We start from the raw sequence: 22650 nt of genomic DNA, 5'->3' as shown, positions 1-22650 counted from the left end.
AGTCTCTCCGCTGAACTCTGGACACACACACATATACACATGCAGATATACACTCATCCCCCCTCCCCTTCCAAACGCCTTCGATGCTTATTCCCTCCCGATGCAGACGGTGGATCAAAGGGGACCAGCGCATATGTTGCAGGCCCGGATGCGCTGTCTACACTGGCTGTCTCTCACCTTTTACCCATCCCTGTTGCTTGTCATGTGTTTCTATGGTGTATTAAGAGTTTTTCATGTGCTGTGCCCTGAGGTGTTTTTTTTTCTGTTCTCAAACTGATCTCCCTGTTGGAGCTCAGTCTGGGGGGAGTTCTTTTTTCTCCTTGTCCTTCCTGATGTTGTGTATTTTTCCATTGTTCAGTTCCGGGTCACTGCTCGTGCGGCTGACTGGCCAGCTACCTAGGCTGACCTGTCTCCCCAATGTGATGTTTGTGTATTGTATGTACGGTCGGCAAGGTCAGTCTCTTAATTGCCCCTTGGTGATAAATAAAGTCTTCTGAATCTGAATCTTAATCTAAATACTGCTATCTACTGACACAATAAACCCACTAAAGTAACTATTTATATATATATATATATATATATATATATATATATATATATATATATATATATATATATATATATATACATATATACATATATGTATAAATAATTCCCAATATTTATACATATATATATATATGTATAAATATTGGGAATTATTGGGGCTTATGATGACCAGATGGAGTTCTGGGGAGGTGAGAATTTGGAAATGTCCTTAAAGGTAAGAGATGTTCTCGTGGTTAGACTACAGACCTGTCCACTTGCCCTGCTTTTTGTTGTGTTTTTGTAAGAGCATGCAATAAAGCTTTTTTTGAGTTTTACCTCATTTTCTGAGTCCTGCACTTTGGGCTTATTCTTGCCTGCCACACGGTGAATCTTTACATTTCTATGTCTTCTCAAACTGAGCCCGTAGTTGGAACAGGAAGTAGCAAGTTTCTGTTTCCTCATTCTTAACACTTTGTATCTAAATAATGCATTGTTCTTATTTGCAGAATAATAACTTGAAGAACCCCTCATCAGGGAAGTGTTTGACAGTATCTGCAGGAACTCTAATATTAACTTTGTGCAAATCGGCCCAAGCCAATCAAAGCTGGATCTTCGTCAGGGACTTGTCATGGATTTATGTGTGTGGACTCTTCTTTGAGGATGTGTATCAGCTGTAGTGTGATCCATGTTTAAGTGTTACTGTCCTTCTACAGTAACTCAAATTTTTTTCTTACCACAAAGAAGGATTTTGTCACTGTTTGGTAAAAGCCATCTTGGCATAATTATTTGTACTGCTGAGCCTCATGGTAAATGGTAAAAATGGTAAATGGCCTGTATTTGTATAGCGCTTTACTAGTCCTTAAGGACCCCAAAGCGCTTTACACATTCAGTCATCCACCCATTCACACACACATTCACACACTGGTGATGGCAAGCTATATTGTAGCCACAGCCACCCTGGGGCGCACTGACAGAGGCGAGGCTGCCGAACACTGGCGCCACCGGGCCCTCTGACCACCACCAGTAGGCAACGGGTGAAGTGTCTTGCCCAAGGACACAACGACCGAGACTCATGTTAGTTCCACCTGAACTTTGAAAAGACTTTTAGTATAATGCAAGTGCTGTGCACTTCTTCAAAACAGTTACACAAGGTTACACAAGACTATAAGGCCGGAATGAAAAAGGGGAATCATTATAGTTGCTCTTTCTTTCACTAGTTATGTGACTGCTGAAATAAAGGTCTGTGAATCTTCTGTATTTTGATTATAATCAAATCCCCCCTCCAACCAAAGACTTAACAGTTGGATACATGAACGTCTCCACCCCATCAAGCTCTCTTGCACCAGCTCCCTACTCTCATTAAAAATCATAATGTCGATCACCACTGCAAAAAAGAAGGGACTCAAAGCAGATTCCTGATATATTCCCACCCCACCTTAAACTCATCTGTCAGTCCTACCACACACCTCGCCACTGTTTCGCTTTCCACATACATGTCTTGCACCACCTTTAAATACTTCTCTTCCACTCCTGACTTCCTCATGCAGTTGCACAGTTCCCCTCTTGGTACCCTATCATATGCTTTTTCTATATCAACAAAGACACTGTGCAGCTCTTTTTATACTTCTCCATCAACACTCTCAAAGAAAACATTGCATTGTTGGTGCTGTTTCTTAGCATGAAGCCATATTGCTGCTCACTGACCATCACCTCTGTCCTTATCATAGCTTCAACAACTCTTTCCTATATCTTCATGTTATGACTCATCAACTTTATCCCTCATAGTTACTATAGCTTCGCACATCACCCTTGTTTTGAAAATCAATACCGGTACATCATCATCTCATTCTCCAGGTTAAATACTCTGCTTAAGAAGTCCATTGCTCTCTACTTCCTCCAGTGTCTACACCAGGGGTGTCGAACTCCAGGCCTCGAGGGCCGGTGTCCTGCAGGTTTTAGATCTCACCCTGGGTCAACACAACTGAATCACATGATTAGTTCATTACCAGGCCTCTGGAGAAGTTCCAGACATGTTGAGGAGGTAATTTAGCCATTTAAATCAGCTGTGTTGGATCAAGGACACATCTAAAACCTGCAGGACACCGGCCCTCGAGGCCTGGAGTTCGACACCTGTGGTCTACACAGTCTCTAGAATGTCTTCTGGCACAGACCGCCTTTCCACTCTCCCTTTTTGCACTTCCTAATTCACTAACTTTCCTCCATTTGTCCTCTTCTCACTCTCATCTTCTTTCATAAACTTTGTTTGAGAAAAAAAGAATAAATAATAATAATAATAAATACTAATGATTGTGCAATAGTAGGAATATCGCTGAATAAATTATTTTATTTATATAACCATATAATTCCAGTATTTATAAATACAATTATTGCCCGATGGGCTCTTAATATTGCGCAGTCATTAATATTTATATAAAGGTTTCATTCAGACTGGGATGGGGGTGCAGGGGAGGGGCGATTAAACACGCCTACTTATGGGCGTGGCGTCACCAGAGTCGACAATGATGGGATCTCGAGCGAGCGCTGGTGAGTTTCTTCCAAACCAATAAAATCTCTCAATTCTGCTTTGTCACCTCAACCGGGAAGTAGGCAGGACAGAGAAATAAGCACCACCGAATAGGGCTGCCGTCGCTGTGAGGTTGCATAAAGGCTGTGGCGTCTTGTCTCGGGTTCACAGGTTTTAACTGCCAGGTTATCATCTCCTTAACGGACCTGTTTGTAAGTAGCATTAGAGTCGCATTAGCTTAGCTTGTAGTAGCTTCGCCGCTTTTTTAAACGCACATTGTGTTAGGTACGCGAAAGCGAGGTGCTCTTTTTTTTTTTTGCTAGCTGGGGTTGGTTCTGTCAGTTCATGTTGTTATAAGACGATGATAATGTTGAAGCTTTTGTCTCAGGCGAGGAAAACGCTTTGTATCTCCTTTTAATAAAAGTGTCATCTGAGCTCTTCCATACTGCCTAGCAGTGCTGCTAACCGCACATTAAATAAAACGCTGGTTGATCAACAAAGTGTCTGCTGGGGTGTCATCCTGAGATGTTCGCCATCCAGCTTTATCATGGTGTTGTGCATTAAGGTTCAGCAGTCTAAACACGGGATTTGGTGGAGGATTTGACTAATATCATTATAGTATGTTGCTGTGTGTGAGGCTATTTCTGGGAGTAGTAGCTTCCATCTGACAGGCACACGTGCACTGTTGTTTTTGTGTTTGTCAGTACGTCAATGGTAATGCAGCTTGCAGAAAGTGAAGAAGTCGGTGATAAAATTAATGGACCAACTTGTACTTCCTGATTGACTAAGCCTATACCTTTTCCTAAAATATGCTGCTGCTTGTTTTTCAACGTTAAGTAATATTCGAGGAAGTAAACGCCTAGTGCTCGTTTTATAAGTCAGATGCACTCTGATGACTGGTAACAACTATAGGGCGAAATCTATTCATTTGGATTCCTTTTTTAGAGTCCAAAATGTCTTGCTTTGTCACAATCCCAATAGCGTTCACTTTTCAGTCATTACAGTTTATTCAGAAGCTAGAATCAGATATTTATGTGGGTTTTTTCCTAAACCCTTTTCCTTTTAATTGTTTTTTTTTGTTATAAATTTAAAAAAATGCGCATATTAGCTGTGTGAACTGACTTTTCTGGCATTTATTATATTTATGCCTGAAGGAGTGAAAAACACCAGTACTAAAGGTGCCATCAAAATCAAAGGTTTTATTGTCAGTAAAATAATCATTAAAAATAATATTTGCTCTTTTGAGCATTTTGAAGAGAAGGACGAACACAAGGGGCGAAGGTTAGGCAAATGACATTCATTAAATGGTCTAGGCGACCATCAAATTGGATACTCACTGAGGTAGAGTTGATGTATAGATGGATAGCTGCTGTGGTCTTTAATCAAAGTAATTCGTATTATACAGAAATGAACTGGTGGCTGTAGGAGAATGATGCTAAAACAGTACAGCATGTAAGCATTAATGAAAATGTTAAGTTTTACATTTTTGCGCCAGTGTAAACTTGAGGTTTAAAATCTTAAGCGTCACGCATTAAGTGAGCCATCTGACCAGACCTAAATTCATTCTGCAGAGCGACCACAACTGACCAGGAGTGAAAGAGAGGTGTCCTCAGCCACAAGAACAAGGAACCCTGCAACAGATGGTAAAGCCCCCAAAGAGCCCAAACCTCAAGATCACTAAGTTGGTCTGAGATTGCATTATGAGAAAGAAGTAGAAGATGTTCTTAAAGATATTGGGAACAAATTATCTTAGAAAAGTTTGCTCTTTTAACGACTTGTGCTGTTTGCATGAAGTTAAAGAAAACCAAATGAACAAATGAACATTATTTGTGGTATTTATTTGTAAAGGCTGAAAGTTTTGCACATGTGTGATCTTTAAGAAACTGTTCATTGCATTGTTTTCTTTACATTATTTGTTTGAGTGTCTAAGTATCTAAGACACTATTTTGAGTGTCTTAGATACTTGCTATGTAGCTTTAGAGGGCGCGGAAAAATCTCTGACACTTTTTCCTGTCAGCTTGAGGCAACTTTGGCTGTGATTGGTGCTATAGAAATGAAATTGAATTGAAATTTGCTCTTTTTCTTGGTTTAACAGGTAAAATGACTTTATCAATTTTTTGTACGTCTGCTTTTTAGAGAAAATGAGCATCCCTCTCTCTCGCTCTGAGGTGTTTGGGGAGCTGAGGAAGGAGCTCTATGATGATGAAGAGTTTCATCAGTCTGATGTTCATGTCTTCATCATCATGGGCGCATCGGTAAGAGTTCAATCACTCCCTGAATAAAACCTAATAAAACCTAAAAAGGGTACTAATAAGCAGATTTGTGAAATCAAATAAAGAGGTGAATTGTCTAGAGGAATCACACTTAAAATTAAAAACAATGACGCTTCTATTATAAGGAGTATATAATTAATCTCTTTGTCCCCTTTTATTTTGGCACATTTAGACTGCAGGACACTTAGCCAAGAGTGTTTGGCAATATTTTCAAAGAAAGTGTGTTGAAATCTTAAAAAAAAAAAAAAAAAAACTTGCAATAATTGCACCCACTGTGATTAGGTAAATGTTGAAACTGATTTCAAAAAGCTTCTGCAAACAAGCACAACCGGGACAGTGTTCAAAACTGAGACAGTGAATCAGGCAAGGTTCCTCTTTGTTGTCATTTGAGGAGAGGTTATAAATGGAACATTTTAATTGATTGGCAGTAATTTTCTGTCTATATAAAGTAATAATTGCACCAGTGTTGTTTTTATTTGACTCAAAGGTCTGTGAACAGTTCACTTGCATAGAATGAATTGGTAAAATGAGCATTGCCTATATTTTTCAATATCTGCAAAATCTAAATGAACATTTTTATTTATTTTTTGTTACTCTCGGTTACTCTGAGGTTAAAAGGTGAAATGAAATCCATCCAGACAAGTGAATGAAATATGACTCTATTCATGGCGTAACGTTTCCTCATACTGCTCAGGTGCTGTGTTCAGGAAATGAAACCATTTCCAGCATTAAGAAACATTTTATTCCCCTTCTTTCCTTGTTGGACAATATTCTGATTAATCATTATTCTGTGTTTTTTACCTACTAGTCCTTCAGTTTTAACTTATCATTAAAAACAAAAAAGCACTTGTCCTTAAAATTGCAAAGTCATGCTTTTAAAGAATAAATCTCTTTTTTTATTGTCATCTTCAAATACACTGTTTCAATTATGATGTCACTGTTATGAAATGTAAAACAAAAATAGCTGCATTTGCTTTATATATGAACATCTAACTGGCTGTGGCATCTATCTGCTGCACTGTGGCTCTTTGTAGGAGAGAGCGGCGCTGTGGCTGTTTTTTTGCAAAGTCACAGACGGTCAGCGTTTTCCTTTCACTGTGATATGTAGGATCAAGGGCAGCCCAGGACTAGGCTGTGATTAGCCTCACTCTGGTTGTGCTCATTTTATGTTTGTGTTTCACTATACCGCTTTAAGAGGTGTAACTGCTTTTTCCCTTCAAACAAGGATCATGCCACATATTCAAACATTTATTTACCAAAAATAATTGCCTAGCTTTTGTAGTTTAAGTAGCTAATATCTTTATCAGGTTAAACTCTGGTTAATAAATGTAAAGATGGTTGCTGTCATTTTAAATAAATATTAGACATTCAACTTTGTACAAAGTGGCAGGATTACAAGTCAAGGAACTCCCATGTGAGTGTTTTAAATGAGGTGTGTCAAACATAGAATAGAATAGTACTTTAATGCCATTGTACATGTACAACGAAATTATGGGTGCTCCATGCCAACTGTGCAGGAATAAAATCTAAATGGTAAGATGGCAGGAATAAATGGCATACAGGAGAAATGTATAATCAAGGAGAATGTATACAAAGCAAGAGACATGCACACATTTGAGAACCAAGTTCTTGGAAGTAGTGCAAAGGACTTGGTTTGAGTATCGAGTCCATGTGTGAGTGGCCTGAGTGATGAGGGTTACTCAGGTCATCAGGTGCCTCAGATTGGTGAGGTGGGTGGGCAGAGTTGGGGTGTGGAGGGATGGTGTTTGTGAACAGTTACTGAATGGCCCAGGGGAAGAAGCTGTTTGTGAGACTGGAGGTGTGGGACCTGATTGACCTGAGGGCACTAAGTAAAATAGGTGGCCCAGTGTCCACAATTGTTCCAGTGAAGAGTCCCATCCAGCCCACTGAGAATTTCAGTGAAATCAATAAATTCTGGAGTTTTTCCACTCTCGGTGATGGCAGCTTTACTACACAGGAACAAAAATCTCAGTTAAAGATAGAAAAGTACTTCTTTTGTCACTGTTTTATGCCTTTCTGCTGTACTTTGTAAACTTTAATGTACATGTAATGGGCAGGAAAGCAGACATTGTTGAAATGTGTTTTTATTACGATTGCTCACAAAATAAGAATAATAATTTAACAAGAAGTACTGTTTTAATATCTGGCACACTTTTTTAAGAAGCAAAGTTTCAGTTTTTAAGAACTATACACTTTACACTTTTCTGTGGTGCTTTTACTGGTCCAACCCATTTGAGATCAATTTATGTCCCCCTAAACTAAAATGAGTTTGACACCATCATTGGCAATTACATTTCTAATTAAGTTGGCTTCTAATGTTTTGCTATGACCGCTCGGTTACTCTGAGGTTAAAAGGCAATAAAAGTTGTACTTTTATTTGGGTTATAACTGATTTCAGAGCCTCTATCATGTTTTATAGTGATTACAAGGCATTAGCCTTTATCTAGCAGACAGGTTTGACCACTATGTTTAAGTCACTAAAGCAGCAGGTTATTCAGTAAGATTTCCATAAGCAGCAGGGCAGTGTTGTCTCCTGGTATTTGGCATTTGTTTCCACTGGGATTACTGAGGTTGTGCAATTCTTAAATAAGCCAAAGCCGCCTACTTACCTGTAGCAGCACAGTGTAACCGGTTTGTACTGCAGCATCTTTAGACCTTTGTGTGCTGGGAAAATGACTAATGCTCACTGAGATTACTAGCCTAAATAAACAGTACACTGACTTGCATGTGACTGTGCTTGTAGCCTGTATTTTGAAGGTGAGATAAAATAAGATAACTGTTTATTGCCATTGCAAAGTCATACTTAGTACAATAGTACAACGCAATTGGGACACAAAACACAACGCCGTAAACTTTAAAGTGGATCATATTTGTGTGTGTTTGCTCCAATAGGGGGATCTGGCTAAGAAAAAGATCTACCCAACCTTATGGTGAGTACAGGCTCATTAAAGATACTACTTTAATCTGGATTGTAGCCTCAGAGGTGGGTTATAGTGAACCATGTGTTCCTCTGTTCTCTCCCAGGTGGTTGTTCAGAGATGGCCTACTACCTGAGCAGACGCACTTCGTGGGCTTTGCTCGCTCTGCCCTGACAGTTGATGCCATCCGGACTGCTTGCATGCCATACCTGAAGGTAAACATGGACACTTGAGATGTAGTGCTCAGACAGATTATTCATTTATTTAATGGGAAGAAAGAAGGTCAGATCAGATTGTTATAATGAAATCATATCCACAAAACGAAGATGAGTATTAGAAAAATGCAAATAAATTATAAACACCATCTTAGTTTGTTGGCTTTTTTCTGTTCTAAATTAAAACTATTGGATAGCGATGTGAGTTATAGCAGCATCACACAAAATAATAGTGATTCAAAGTGTGTAGGAGGGTCTTGAGTTAAATCTCATTTAACTTTGCTAGATCTCAGTACACGGTGCATTTTTGTGAAAGATATTATCAACAATGTATTGTCCATACATCAGTAAAGGTTTTTCCTCTCTGGCACAGGTGGCAGACACAGAAGTAGACCGGTTGTCGACCTTCTTCGGCAGGAACACGTACGTCAGTGGGAAATACGCAGATGGGGATTCTTTCTCCAAACTCAACACACACATCGAGTCTCTTCCAGGAGGCCTCGGGGCAAACAGGCTCTTCTACTTGGCCCTGCCACCCACCGTCTACCACGATGTTACCAAGAACATTAAGCACCACTGCATGAGCACAAAGTCAGTACACATTCCTGTCTCTGATGTCGATGTGCCACACAGCTTGTTTAATCTTTTTTTCTTGTGCTACCTGCTGTATCTGACTGTAAATCGATTTCATGTAAGTGGAGAGTTTGATGCAGTGGATTCTTTGCATTCATCTGATATGAGTGGAATGTCACCTAAAAGTCTGAGGTGTTTATCTGTGGTGTAGGAATTTGTAAATTAACTCCAGAATCTCACACTGAGAAATGAAATGCGAGACATCATGGCAAACCTCCATCATTGCAATTTTGGAGTAGTAGGAGTAGTGGTAGCTTCAATAATACTGTAATAAAATTTCCATTACCTGTTCTGCTAGCAACAGTTTTGTGGTTCAGTAAACTCAAAACATTTAGACTTTGAATTATCTGTAACTAGTATGTACATTTGTAAAGAAATACTGGTGAAGATGTACTACTTGCAGTTGGGATTTACTTGTTCTGTCATAATATTTAAAAATTTTCCGTATGGACTATTTAAAAAAAGAAAAAAAAGAGAGAGAGAGACATCTGAAGATATCATCCGGGACTCTGAAGTTATTTCACAATATTTTTATAGGCATTTTAAATGGTCACTTGATTATTTTCTTTGTCTGCATATCAGTCATGAATGAAATGATTAGTTGCAGCTGTAGTTCATAGTTCATATTTGTGTCTATTTTGGCAACTAGTCATTTAAAATTGTGTTGGATAGGTGGGACTATCAGATGCATTTTATTCCCCCTTAACTCTCAAACACACTGTAAATCTGATCATTTAATATATTGTTAAAGGTTTAAACTATTTTTGTTCGTTCCCCCCCCCCTGTTATTTAGGGGCTGGAACAGGGTGATTGTGGAGAAGCCATTTGGTCATGACCTTCAGAGCTCTGAGGAGCTGTCCAGTCACCTCTCGTCCCTCTTCACTGAAGACCAGATCTATCGTATAGATCACTATCTGGGCAAAGAAATGGTGCAGAACCTCATGGTGCTCAGGTAGGAAAACCGAAATATAGTAGCTTTTTTTTTTTTTTTTTTTTTTTTTTAAATATATGTGACACTTTTTGATTGTTGTAAATGTGAATGCAAGTTTCTTTATTACTGTTTACAGCAGGTGTAGCAGAACAGAGCCTCATAGAGAAATTAAATGTGTGGGGCTTCATCAAAAAACATTTCTTTTTAGCATCGTTATTTGAGTATGAAGAAGAAGACTTTTTTTATTCATCGTAAAAATAATGTGCTCTTGATCGTAGGTTAATTATGCAACACTTCATTTTCAGCTGGCCTGTGGTTTAAAAAAGCCACTATGAAAATCTCGCACCATGAATAGAAAGTGGGGGCTAACCAAGAACAAAACCAAAGATAAATGTTTATGCATGTTGTCAAGAACAGCTGTGCTGTTGCTCTGTGTGTGCTGCTGAGCTGAGGACGAATACACTGTGTTCGCTGCAGGTTTGGAAACCGAATCTTTGGGCCGATCTGGAACAGGGACAGCGTGGCCTGTGTTGTCCTCACCTTTAAGGAACCCTTTGGCACCCAAGGTCGAGGAGGCTACTTTGATGATTTTGGCATCATCCGGTGAGGAGAAAAATACTTCAATCATAAAGTTTAATGCTTTTTAAAGTACTGTGAATAAGCAGAATTATATGAGGGCTGCTTTAAGGCAAAAGTTACACTTATTTTAGAAAATAAGTGATCACAATTATTTAACAAGGTTACCCACAGACTTTGGATTTATTTAGCTAAATTTTTTTTTAAAGTTCTAAGCAGATTACCTTGAATGTTAACAATAATTCAGTTGTGGGGGGCACCCAAAAGAAATAAATACGTTGAACTAAATCTAAAACAAAGATTCAATGCGCTTATCTCTAATGATGAATATGAAAACAAGCGGAGTACCAGAGAGTAAGAATACTTCCTAATATTTATATTGGGGCAAGACAAACATGTCTTTGGCTATGAGCTATCATCGGTGCAAAGAAAATATAATTCATTGGCAAGCTATATACCATTTATATTTATTAGATACTCAAGTTTTACTAATGTTACCACACTAGTGAGTTAAAGTGCAGTTGTTGTTTCTTTCCATTTGTACATTAAGAGGTCACTGCAGGGAGAATGACCATAAGTTAATAGATTTAACCGGTTTTACCAACATATCAAAACCAACACATGATCAGTTATAATTTGAATTAATTTCGTAACAGTCTTCTGCGTCTTTAATGTGACCACCTGTTCTTTTTTTCATAATCAGAGATGTCATGCAGAACCATTTGCTCCAAATGCTCTCCCTAGTTGCCATGGAGAAACCAGCTTCCACCAGCTCTGACGATGTCAGGGATGAAAAGGTACAAAGTCGCCTGGCAGATACCAAATACTTGTGTTCTGTGTATTAAATGAGGTGTGTCTGGTCTTATACCTTTGTTAGGTGAAGGTGCTGAAGTGTATTGCTCCACCATCCATGTCGGATGTTGTGCTGGGTCAGTACGTGGGGGATCCAGAGGGTGAAGGAGATGCCAAACTGGGTTATCTGGATGATCCCACAGTACCTAAAGGATCAACTCAAGCCACTTTTGCCACCGCTGTGCTCTACGTACACAATGAACGCTGGGATGGTAAAGGCGCTTATTTGTTAAGAAAAAAAAGAAAGAAGGCGTTTTAAACATTTTCCTGTGCTCATGAAAATGTTTCTCCTCAGGCGTTCCTTTCATCCTTCGCTGTGGCAAAGCACTGAATGAGAGAAAGGCTGAGGTGCGGCTGCAGTTCACCGACGTCCCTGGAGACATTTTTGGAAGTCAGTGTCGCAGGAATGAGCTTGTGGTACGCGTGCAGCCCAACGAGGCTGTGTATGCCAAGATGATGAGCAAGAAACCTGGCGTGTACTTCAGCCCGGAAGAAACGGAGCTGGATCTCACCTACAAGAGCAGATACAAGGCAGGCTCAGGTTTTATTTATTTAATTGCCACACACACTCTGAGATCAACTTTGAGTATTTTGGGGTGTTACAAGGTAATATAAAGAAGAATCTAGCACATATTTAACACTGACTTCAAAGACTGATTAAGAGTTTAACCCCGTTTTAGAGCTTCAGAGGTAGTTGTACAAAAAAAAAAAAAAAAACAGGTCTCTAACAAAGCTGTTAATATGGCATTTTTCTTTTAGGACGTGAAGCTTCCCGATGCTTATGAGCGTCTCATCCTGGATGTCTTCTGCGGGAGCCAAATGCACTTTGTACGCAGGTCTGTACTTTTCCTTCTCCGCTCTTCTCTAAAGTCACTGCTTGTAATCTAAAATCGCCATCACTAGATGGAGCCAGAGGGGCCTCTTTTTGCTATCAGGAACTGAGTAGTGAAAACCTTGCACCTCTGTTTTACCTACTTCTGCATGTTGAATTGTCTGCAGTGATGAACTGAGGGAAGCATGGAGGATCTTCACTCCTCTCCTTCATCAAATAGAGAAAGAAAAGCCGAAGCCAATTCCTTACAAATATGGAAGGTAGGAAAGGTTTTACTCAGCTCTCACTTGGAAGAGGAAAATCATACCACATTCAAAAAAAAGATTCTTTAGCTTCACCAAACATGAAGAAATAATTGTGTGTAAAATGTAGCTGAAATATATGAAATGAAAGGTTAAATCAAAGTATTAAAATAGTAAATCATTAAGGAAACAGTGTTTGATATTTAATATGGAGTGTAACCTTTTACATTGTACTTGCATAATGAAATTACACGGAAAGTTTACATGTAATCAAATTAAAGTCAGCAGGTTTTTAAAAAATGTATTTATTTTTAATGTAAGTGCTTAATTCTTTTTCGTTTTTCCCCTCCTCCTTCTTTTTAGCCGTGGCCCTCAAGAAGCAGATGACCTCGTGCAGAAAGTTGGATTTCGTTACGAAGGCACTTACAAATGGGTGAACCCTCACAGACTTTGAATTGCGATGATGTGAGGGATGAGTAGAGGTAGGATGGTAGGAGGAGTGCAGTAGGGCAAGTGGTTAGATATTTTCCAGTACAGGATCATCTTTGAGAAACAAGGCTTTTCCACGATGTGGATCCATCATGCCGCAAAGACAGAAAATCTCAGGTATTGCAGTTATTCCATAAGGCCTGGTCAAACTTTCACCAGACATTTGTGAATTGATTGTGTTTTCATGGGCTTATACCACAGTTATGGTGGTAGTTTTCATACATTCACAGCAGTTTTCAGCTTTAATTAGAGATGGGATCAAGCCTGTGAAAAAACAGAATGATCAAGGATTTTTGGGAACAAATTATTCTGCTAAGTGGAACTCCTTATTCCTGTCTTCAGTGATTAGATCAAATATCCAAACCACAAGAACAAAACGCTGCAAGCTAAGTGTTGTCCACATAGTGTCAACCAACGGACATAGAAAACGAGGAATAGGAACAAATGTTCGCTAGCTGTCGCTCTTAAATCACCATGATTTTAATGCCATTCTGCTTTTGATTGCATTGTTTGCATTTCTACTTTTGCTGCTGTTTTTTTGCCTCCTCTGCGTGGGACCAAGGACATCATGGTGGTTTTAAAATGAACAGATTAGTTTCCACGAGGCGATTTTCTTCAAAGCGTTTATACTGCGAGTCTTAACTGTCCTCACTGATGAGCAAAGCAGGCTCCTTTTTAGTTTCCGCACTTTGAGCTTCATTCCCTTTTTGTTTACATTTTTCCAGATTTATTTAAGTTGCTGACATTGATTCCATATTTCAAAATCCAGACGACAGTGGCGTGTACCACAGGTCAGCAGTGAATGTCTGTTTTGACGCATTGTATACCGCACACTCATGTAAAGCTAGCTACATTTCCACAAGTTGTAATAAACTAGTTTTGCTTGTTATCCTGTCGTGTTTTGCCTTCTCGTCTAACCGGCCATCCTGCCTTTGACACAGAAATCAGAATTTCTAAAATGCACGTGGAGAGGGGAGAGGAGGCTTGCTGGAAGAGCTATAACATATCATACTGACATTGCTTTAAACTGAGGCTCTGACGGAAGGCTTCCTCATTTTGTGAAATGTCTGTTGCCTTGAGACTCCTCATGTGTCTTCCTCGTATGCTTACATTTATGATGGGAGAGGCTAAGGTGTCAGAGGAATCAAGGATCTATATAAACTGAGAAGAAACCAATGGCGTAACAGGGGGGGAAACAGCTCCATGGAGCAACTACAGGTTTAAACCTGCAAGTGGGGGAAAAATAATCAACCCTTTTATTAAATAACAAGAAATGCTGTAATTTCTACTGCGATTTCCAATTTCATTGTTTCCTTTCTAATGAAAATGAAAAAATTAGTCCAGCCATGATTTGATACTAGAATTAATTTATTCACAGACAAATGTTGATTTCAAATGTATTAGTAACTGAGTGAAAACTGGGTCAGGCAGGATCACAGCTACAAATGACGTAGCGGACGGATGTTTAAAGACTAATTCAGATTCATTTCAGCCTGGCATGTTTCCTCATTGATGTGGTCCTTATTTACATTGTTGGAAGTCCAGCTGATATCTAAATACTAAAAAATTGATCATACTTTGCAATTATCACACATGTTAATTCCACGTCTGATGATTTATAGGATGGTGTTAAACCTTGACGCACTTCACTAAATGGCATTTTTCTTAACCCCTTCTCCTCATTGGAGTCGTGGTGGGGCTGGAGCCTGTCCCAGCTGCCATAGTGCAGAGGAAACACATTTAAATGCATGAAGTTCACAATTAAGCACTCTTTAAGTGCTTTCTGCCAGCACTTCTTTCACACCTTTTTGCAGCGTGTATTATTATTATTTTTTGTTTTGTTTTAATTTTTAAATAATGATCTCAATGATCTGTTCCTCTTGGCTTAAGTAGGCAGTACTCAGTTGCTCCATTTTATGCAGAGAAGAGTGAGCTGACACGTTAAATTCCCAATTTTTATGGGGGCATACACGCAGCGCCTGATGAAAAACGTCTGATTATAAAAGCAGATTATGCCTGATGTGAGGCCCATTATCTTTGATGGAGGATTTTAGGATTTGTTGAGCCAGCTAAGGCAAAGACAGCCTAGTTATGTCCAACAACTGTTTACTAACTGCAATAGAGATCTGCAGCTTCATGCAATAATACATCTTCAAGGAGCCATCTTGTTAGCACGACCTATACAGACATAATGAGATTTAAGCCAAGCTGAAATGAACCGTAATTATCCTTTGAATTTTTTTGGTCAGACCACAAACAAAAGCTAAAGACTTGAACCATGCATTTTAAGGCACATTAGCTTTTTCCATTTAAAAACAGTTTTTGTGCGATTGACAGTATTTTTCACTTACAGTACAAGGCAGGAGATGTCAATGAATGATGTAAGACACTTAAAGCATACAGAGACGTGACGAGATGAGGTAATACATCTATTATTAAATAACTTGTGGCGATGGAAAGGTGTTTACTGGACGGAAACATTAAAGATTAATCCCACTACAGAAGGCAGGCAATGGCCCCGAATGCTTGGCTCCATTTTCTGAAGTCGTGAAGTCTTAATTTCTGTATTAGTGTTGTGATTTAAAAACTGACAGATTTCATTAGGTTCAAAACATAAAAAGCATGCATCTTAAGCAAAAAGTAGTGGACAATTACATGAATTGGTTATCCTTCAAGTTTCAGTACACGTCAGGAAATAAAAGTACTTTTAACATGTTGGAAATTCAGTGTTCTGGTTTCAAAATTTGCTGAATTGGAGTTGAAGAGCCACACTTTGCTGGCACCATTTCCTTGCACGACAGCTGCGGTGTGACCGGTGCAGCCTACTCCATCGATTTCTGAATGGCTGCGAAAGTGGTCGTGTTCTCCGTTAAGAAGGCACCTTCAGTTTTGTTTGTTTTGGGTTTTTTTCCTCCTCTTTACATGTGTTCTGGGTGGTTCTGCAGACAGCTTATGAACTCTGTGACTGGGTGGCCCTCGAAGCAGATCTGATAGACTGCGTTGAACAGAGGAAACCTAAAGGAAGGAGGAGGCATAGTTGAGTGCTGGAGTGAAACAAACTGATTTCATTTCAAAGCAAATGGAACCTGTGAGTCTCTCTTACTTGTCGACCATGTTTTTGTGCTTGAGGATGAGATAAACCTCAGCTGCTGTCGCTGGTCCCTGCAGCTTCTGGCCATTCAGCATCTCTTTCTCCAGTTCCTCGATGGACTGAATGAGATAAGAACCAAGACATGCTGAAGATTCTTGAGTTTAAAATGAGAGAAGGTGTACACGTCTGATGCCCCCCGAAGAGCCAAACAGTAGACTCTATATAAAGGATAGAAGTCCCCACTTTGATGTCACTCATTGGTTTGTGGACAACTGTTTGAAAGCCCCAGGTGTAGCATTATATTTTTAAACTGAATGCAGCACAGACGTGAATGGCTCTGACTGCGAAGCTCAGACACTGTGCAAAACGCTTACAGGAGCAACTTCTTTATACTCTACTGTCCTTTTTAAAATCTGACTGTAGTTTACAACCATCATCGTGCTGCTGAAATACTGCTTCAATCTAGCAACTAAGGCCAAATAAGATGGCAACCTACTTGTGCTTAGATGGAACCACCTCAAAAAACAAAACAAACAAAAAAAGCATGGTGTCCAAGTGGCCACTTTCAATCACGGGTCATCTGGTGGGGGGCAGTCTCTCTCTCTTGCTGTCTGACTCGGACTGCAGTCGCTCCCAGACAGATTGGCGAAAGCTCGGAAATAATTACAGTTTAATTATAAACGCAGGGACACTTCCAACATGATGCAATCAACGGAGTCTGTTGTCATTAATGAAGAGCAGAACTTGTCTGCGATGCCTCTCTTTACAATAAGGGATTTGACTCAACTGGTTGTTCTCTGGTTATACTCCTATATAAAATCAAAGTTTCAAAGCACCTTTGTCATTTTTCAGCTAACTTGTTGTCGTGCAGCAGCTACGTCAGTGGCTCTGTGTTAATGTCATTTTATTAATGGTTCAATACACCAGTGCCACTTTGTAGATGACGTCGCTGACCTGGTCCCCATCTTCAAAGAAGCCATTTCAAAGGCAATGACATTGCAAGTTCATTGCACCCATTTACAATAATCCTCTGGCCACTTTCTGACTCTGTTGTCTTTGGCGTGACTGTAGAATTCAGTAAGAGTCAGAGTTTGCTGGGGTTTTTTTTAAACCAGTTTCTGAATCTTTAGTGAGTATTAGTAGACAATATATAGTGCACACAAAGTATCTCTCAATACATTATGAGAAGAACAGCTGATGGTCACTACACTGCATCAGAGACCAGATTTATGGGAAGAAAGAGTCAGCACATCACAGCAGCACTACCACAAAATCACATTTGTATTTATTATTTGAGAAAATGTGCTCATTCTAATTGTGTCATGGTGTTGATGTAATTAATATTGGAGAGAAAATGACCAGAATGGGTTTTTTTTTTTTAAATTTTGCAGATGAACTCGCTCACAGTTCTAAAAAAGAAAACTATGTATGTGTCAACTTCTACAGTCTTTGTAACCACAGCTGCTGCCCTCTGCTGGTCATTAGAAATAATGCAGTTTTATACTCCTTGCACAGGAGCATCAGACCAAGAGGTGAGATCCATCTTTAGTGCAGTCAGCATTAGGTGCAACATAATTACGTTTTAATATACTATACATACAAGTTCTCTTGTATTAATAACTTCACTATGTCAAGTAAAAACATTAAAAGGCATGAACTCATCAGTGTGCCCAAGTTTTGACATTTCCAGGAACTACCACAATAATAATCACCAATAAACCTTCAGCAAAACTTCACATTATATTAAATGATTTCATTTATTATTTAACATTTTAATTCTGAGTCAAATTTGATACTTGAGATGTTTTTGTTATTAGACCAATCCTTGGACCACGTCACCACAACTCAACTCAATCCAGAATCATCTGCCAAAACTGTCACAGTTTGGCACAAACTACCTCAGATCCCTACACTTTCCTCTCTCTCCTGCACCCAAACAAGAAGTGACTCTCTCCTCACTGCCTCTTGTATTCCTGCCTTTAATGAGAAGAATATATGCCAGGAATATATAAGCATTGCTTCTGCCTGAGCCTATGACATATATACAGTAATTGAACATATATATAAAATATCTTTAAAATTTGTACCTTCCCCGTTCTCACAAAAGCTTCAGCAACTTTGCGGTTACGTCCACCGTAGCAGGTTGTGATGAGGTCGGCCACGCCGCAGCTTTCAAGGAAGGTTGCTGAGGACACGGGCCCTTCTTTGCAGAAAATACGGGCGAAGGCAATCATCTCCATCAGGCCCAGCCTGATCACTGCCGCCTTCGTATTGTCCCCGAAGCCCAGACCGTCACAGAAACCGGCTCCGACCGCAACAATGTTCTGTAGGACACACACAAAAATAATCTGATATATTAAAATGACTTTTTTTTATTTGACTCTATACAAAACAGACTAGAAAAAGGCTCCAAAGCCTCATATCTGAGAAGCTGCAATGAGAGAATGCTTGGGCATTATCCTCTCCTATGATATTTTTATTTATTCTTTAATTAAAGGAAAATCAAGCAGAGAAAAAGAACACAACCACCAACAAACTCATTCTCTAAAAACATGGGAATCCACATCCTACAATAACGTGTGTAAAATTTCTTCGAAAACAAAATATTTGAGTTCACATTAAGAAAAAAATCCTTCCAGACTTTTCAACAACCATTTAGATTAATGTCCCGTTAGAGCCAACCCTTTCACCAAGCTCACAATGGGTCCTTAGACATTTTGTTTGGGCAGCTTTACTTGAAGTGTTTAAAATCTCACTGCGTACGTCTACAGAGATCTCTGATCCTCACTGCCTAATTAACAGAGTGACTAGATCCCAGCACACTAAATGTGGGGCAAACAGCATGTTTGTGTGTTGCAGTGTGGTAAATGTTAATAGTGCTGAGAGAGAGAGTCTGCAATGGTGACACATCCAAATACACAAACTCTGCAGGAAGAGAATACGTTTTTTGGTTTCAACAAAAATAAATGTCTTGTGTAATATTCTTCTTACACGTATTTAATTTTTAACCTAAATCTTTTAAATCTGTTATCTGTTCTGTGGGGTCATCAGCTTTCAGTTTCAGTACTGACGTGCCCATAGATCAGCATGTCTTTATGAGGCACGTGCTTCTTATGTGACTCATAAGTGCTGTGTCACTTCACTTTATAATCTCACGCATGTGAAACAGGAACTCTGTGGAGGGAAAAAAAAACTGGGACGAGGGATAAAATGCCTCATCCTTTTCTCTACTCTGTTTTGTGTGACTTTTGCTGAGAGTGCAAAAATAGACATTGGTCCTTGATACCATAAATAAACCTGTGTTGAAATCAAGATGACTGTCCATGTTTTGTAATCGTGCTGCAAGCAGACAAATTCTGCACTGAGAGCTCACCTTCAGGGCTCCGCAGATTTCCACCACATCGTATTCCTCGACTACAGTAACTCGGAAGTTGCTGGTCTGCATGAGCTCCTTCAGGAGAGCACCGTGATTTTTATTCTTACAGCCTGTAAACCAGAAGAAATATATATGCTGACTGTAAACCCTGTAAAAAAAAAAAACATGATGGAAGCACGCGTTGAACCAAAGAACTAACGCTGAGGTCGCACAAAGCTTTAACCGAAACAAATGTGCTTCCTGTTTTGAGGCTAAAAGCTGCTTATCTGGATCTTTAATTCTTGATTAAAGTGCAAAAATAATTCAACAACAATGGGCCCATTTGACAGCAAACAAAGGGACAAAACTAACCAATGGTTGTCTCACAAAACTTCTCATCAGCAACCTCATTGGCGATGTTTGCACCCATCAGCACGCTCATGGTGATACCGAGCTTTTCCTGGATCACGTCAGAGATGAGTTTGAGTCCATCTGGACCCTCGTCTACGCCCTGAGGGAACAAAAGCACAACATGCTGGTGTCTGGATCAAACACCACCGAATAAACTTGGCAATATTTTGGAGATAGAATGTGTAAAATCCATATCTCGTAATAAAAAAAGAACCTTGATGAGTGATATTCCCAGTGCATCGTTCTTTATCTTCCCTTTTATGGTGTCACATACTTTCCCCACAAACTGGTGCGGGATCACAAACACCAAAATGTCTGCATTGCTGGACGCCTCCACCAAGTCCGGCACTGCCAGCTGAGAAGGGATGATGACATGTCTTTAAAGCCTGAGGCAACTTACTGTAGAGTAGGAACCTGCTGCATTCAAAAAACTCACTCACTCTTACAGCTGTTAAACTTATTATAAAACTAACAGCTGCAAAGCATCTATTCAAGGACCTCACTTACATATATGAGACAACAGGCACTAAAATGTTTTTTTTTTTAATACATTTTTCTTACCACATTTGCTGGCAGCTTGTGTCCAGGAAGGTACTTGACGTTTTCGTGCTCGGAGTTGATTATTTCAGTGAGTTTGCGCCCATTCACAGTCTCCTCAAACACCCACATTTTTACAGTATTGTCGAACTTTGCATTTTTAGCAGCATTGGCACCCACGATCTTGGCAATGGCTGAGCCCCTGCGTGGTTAACAGTTACAAGTCAGTGTTCATTTTACGGGAAAAATCAATATTCTCACTCAGTCATACTGTGATCTAATGGGGTGATCATTAAAGGTAACGATTCCTATTTGATCATTAACTAATATTTCAGGGCAAGACGGCAAAGCTGCACGCAGAGATAAGCTGATAACGGTATGCTGCAATCACCAATCCTCCATACTGTTTCCACGGGTGTACACCGAACTCCATTGAGAATTATTGCAATTTTATTTTAGCATAAGCAGCAGCAAAATTATAATGGTTTTATAACCAGTTTATGTAATGATTTTAATTTTTGGGGGGGTAATCATGAATTCGGAAATAAAAAGAAATAGACATACATTTAATTTCGTTCCAAAATAAGAGCTACAACTACAAAAACCACAGTGTGTGTATGAGAAGAATGTAAAAATTTAATATTTTTTATTCGGCTCATAAACTGAACCCACACACCGAATTTACAGGATGATTTAAAAATCTATTTTTCATGTCAAATCATCTTTTATCTCTTTGGGGAGGTAACGTTAATTTATTAGACCGGTAAACGGAGGTTCGGTGGCGAACAGCTGCCGATGTCTCTGCTACCGCTAATAAGAGCGAGCTAACAGGCGGCAGACACGTTAAAGCTAACGACAAAAATCCCAGTAATGTTGCCAGACTTGTGGCCAGTTTTCGGCGATATAAGCCGGCTTGTCAGCATGTGACTCCACGCGGAGATAAACCCAACTGTCGCCTCCGCTAACGAAGCCTATCTGGCAGTTACAGGTACAGCAGGTCAAACTTCCCGCACGTTACTGTGCGCCGTGTCCAGCGGATAACCGCACATAAGAGATAACCGGACACGGTTCAAAACATCAACACATCGACTTGCCAGTTTCCAGAGCCCACGATGCAGACTTTCTTCGGAGCTGCCATTGTGAAGAGGTAAACCGCTGAGTGTGTGGAGTGAACCTGTACCGACTGCAGTCCAGTTATGCAACACACACACACACAGTGCCTCCCTGATTTTATTGGTCTGCCCGAGGGGAGACACCGGCCCGCCCATTAAAGCAAGGCCAAGGCCATCAGAGCAGAGGTTAGCATGCTAGACTGGGGCCAAAGTCTCCATGTCAGCCTTTATGGTTTCACATCATCTGCATTTGCAAGTGACTTTTCACCCAGAGGCTGAAAGCTGTTGGCCACAAATTGTCTTTATTTTATTTTATTTAAAACCTGAACTATGGTTGTTTGAATTATATAGATGATCAATGCTGATCATTGCTGACATACTAACACACAATCTAAACCATTATCTTGTCTGTATATGTGTAATATATACTCACCAGACGTTATTTAGATTAATGACATATCTTACAATTGTAATTGACAAAGCGAGATGGTTAATTATTGAATAATTACCAACTTAGCAATAATTACTAAATGATTACAACTAAATCAAATCTTGTAATGACATATGATAACATATGGGGGCTTTGCCAATTCCTGTAAAACAAACAAACAAAAGTATTGGGAGTTGTAGTTTAAATAAATTACTGGATTAATGATACAAAACATTTGTTTAAACAGGACATAAACTTGTAATGTTAAGGTGATTATTTAACAGTTATATTCACACAGATAAAACATTTCCATATAAAACATTTTTTTATTTTGACTACATAAAACAGTTGCTTAAAAACATTGAAGTAAATATTAAAGTTTTCATTCCTTGAGCTCCTTATTATTAACAATCAAAGCAAGGCAATCAGTGGATTATCTTGATAATCTAACCTGATACTAAGATACCTGAAATTTTGACTGAGGGGAAAAACAAAACAAAAAATATGAAACAGGATTAATGTTCAGGTTAGTATCTTCAAACTTTAACTGAAAATGTTCTTAGAAACTAAAAATTTTAAGTTATACTTAGAAAAGTGCTTGGAAATTTCAGATACGCAACTCCAAATTTTGTGATAAATTGAGATTTCAACTTTTATTTATTTATTTTTCAGTGGCAGAA

At 39.2% G+C, this 22650-nt stretch overlaps 2 protein-coding genes across 2 annotated transcripts; one reads left to right on the top strand and one right to left on the bottom strand.

The window, feature by feature from the left end:
- The first annotated feature begins 3017 nt into the window (after positions 1 to 3017).
- LOC134618748 (glucose-6-phosphate 1-dehydrogenase) lies at positions 3018 to 13923 on the top strand. The gene is made up of 14 exons (XM_063464301.1): positions 3018 to 3072; positions 4624 to 4695; positions 5189 to 5307; positions 8239 to 8276; positions 8371 to 8479; positions 8853 to 9070; positions 9906 to 10064; positions 10521 to 10646; positions 11323 to 11416; positions 11497 to 11683; positions 11767 to 12002; positions 12231 to 12307; positions 12471 to 12563; positions 12909 to 13923. The coding sequence occupies exons 1-14, from the start codon at positions 3021 to 3023 to the stop codon at positions 12997 to 12999; spliced, it is 1671 nt and encodes a 556-aa protein (XP_063320371.1). The 5' UTR covers positions 3018 to 3020; the 3' UTR covers positions 13000 to 13923.
- Positions 13924 to 14384: 461 nt separating this feature from the next.
- LOC134618877 (glycerol-3-phosphate dehydrogenase [NAD(+)], cytoplasmic) lies at positions 14385 to 21647 on the bottom strand. The gene is made up of 8 exons (XM_063464477.1): positions 21523 to 21647; positions 20453 to 20630; positions 20106 to 20246; positions 19853 to 19991; positions 19499 to 19611; positions 18213 to 18449; positions 16138 to 16244; positions 14385 to 16049 (listed from the first exon to the last, which is right to left on the bottom strand). The coding sequence occupies exons 1-8, from the start codon at positions 21564 to 21566 to the stop codon at positions 15953 to 15955; spliced, it is 1056 nt and encodes a 351-aa protein (XP_063320547.1). The 5' UTR covers positions 21567 to 21647; the 3' UTR covers positions 14385 to 15952.
- Positions 21648 to 22650: the final 1003 nt, after the last annotated feature.

The sequence above is a fragment of the Pelmatolapia mariae genome, linkage group LG20, assembly GCF_036321145.2.
Source record: "Pelmatolapia mariae isolate MD_Pm_ZW linkage group LG20, Pm_UMD_F_2, whole genome shotgun sequence".
In the NCBI taxonomy this organism is placed as follows: Eukaryota; Metazoa; Chordata; class Actinopteri; order Cichliformes; family Cichlidae; genus Pelmatolapia; species Pelmatolapia mariae.
Note: the sequence above shows the minus strand (reverse complement) of the source record. Positions and strands in the feature narration are given on the sequence as shown.

Bases quoted from the DNA above. Each gene is read 5' to 3' on its own strand.
- LOC134618877 (XM_063464477.1), bottom strand. From the start codon at position 21,566: ATGGCAGCTCCGAAGAAAGTCTGCATCGTGGGCTCTGGAAACTG. The intron at 20,631-21,522 runs GCAAGTCGATGT...TTAACCACGCAG, and splicing joins ATCGTGGGCTCTGGAAACTG to GGGCTCAGCCATTGCCAAGA. The intron at 16,245-18,212 runs GTACAAATTTTA...TATCTCATTCAG, and splicing joins CTTTTGTGAGAACGGGGAAG to TCCATCGAGGAACTGGAGAA.
- LOC134618748 (XM_063464301.1), top strand. From the start codon at position 3,021: ATGGGCGTGGCGTCACCAGAGTCGACAATGATGGGATCTCGAGCGAGC. The intron at 9,071-9,905 runs GTCAGTACACAT...CCTGTTATTTAG, and splicing joins CACCACTGCATGAGCACAAA to GGGCTGGAACAGGGTGATTG. The intron at 11,417-11,496 runs GTACAAAGTCGC...TACCTTTGTTAG, and splicing joins ACGATGTCAGGGATGAAAAG to GTGAAGGTGCTGAAGTGTAT.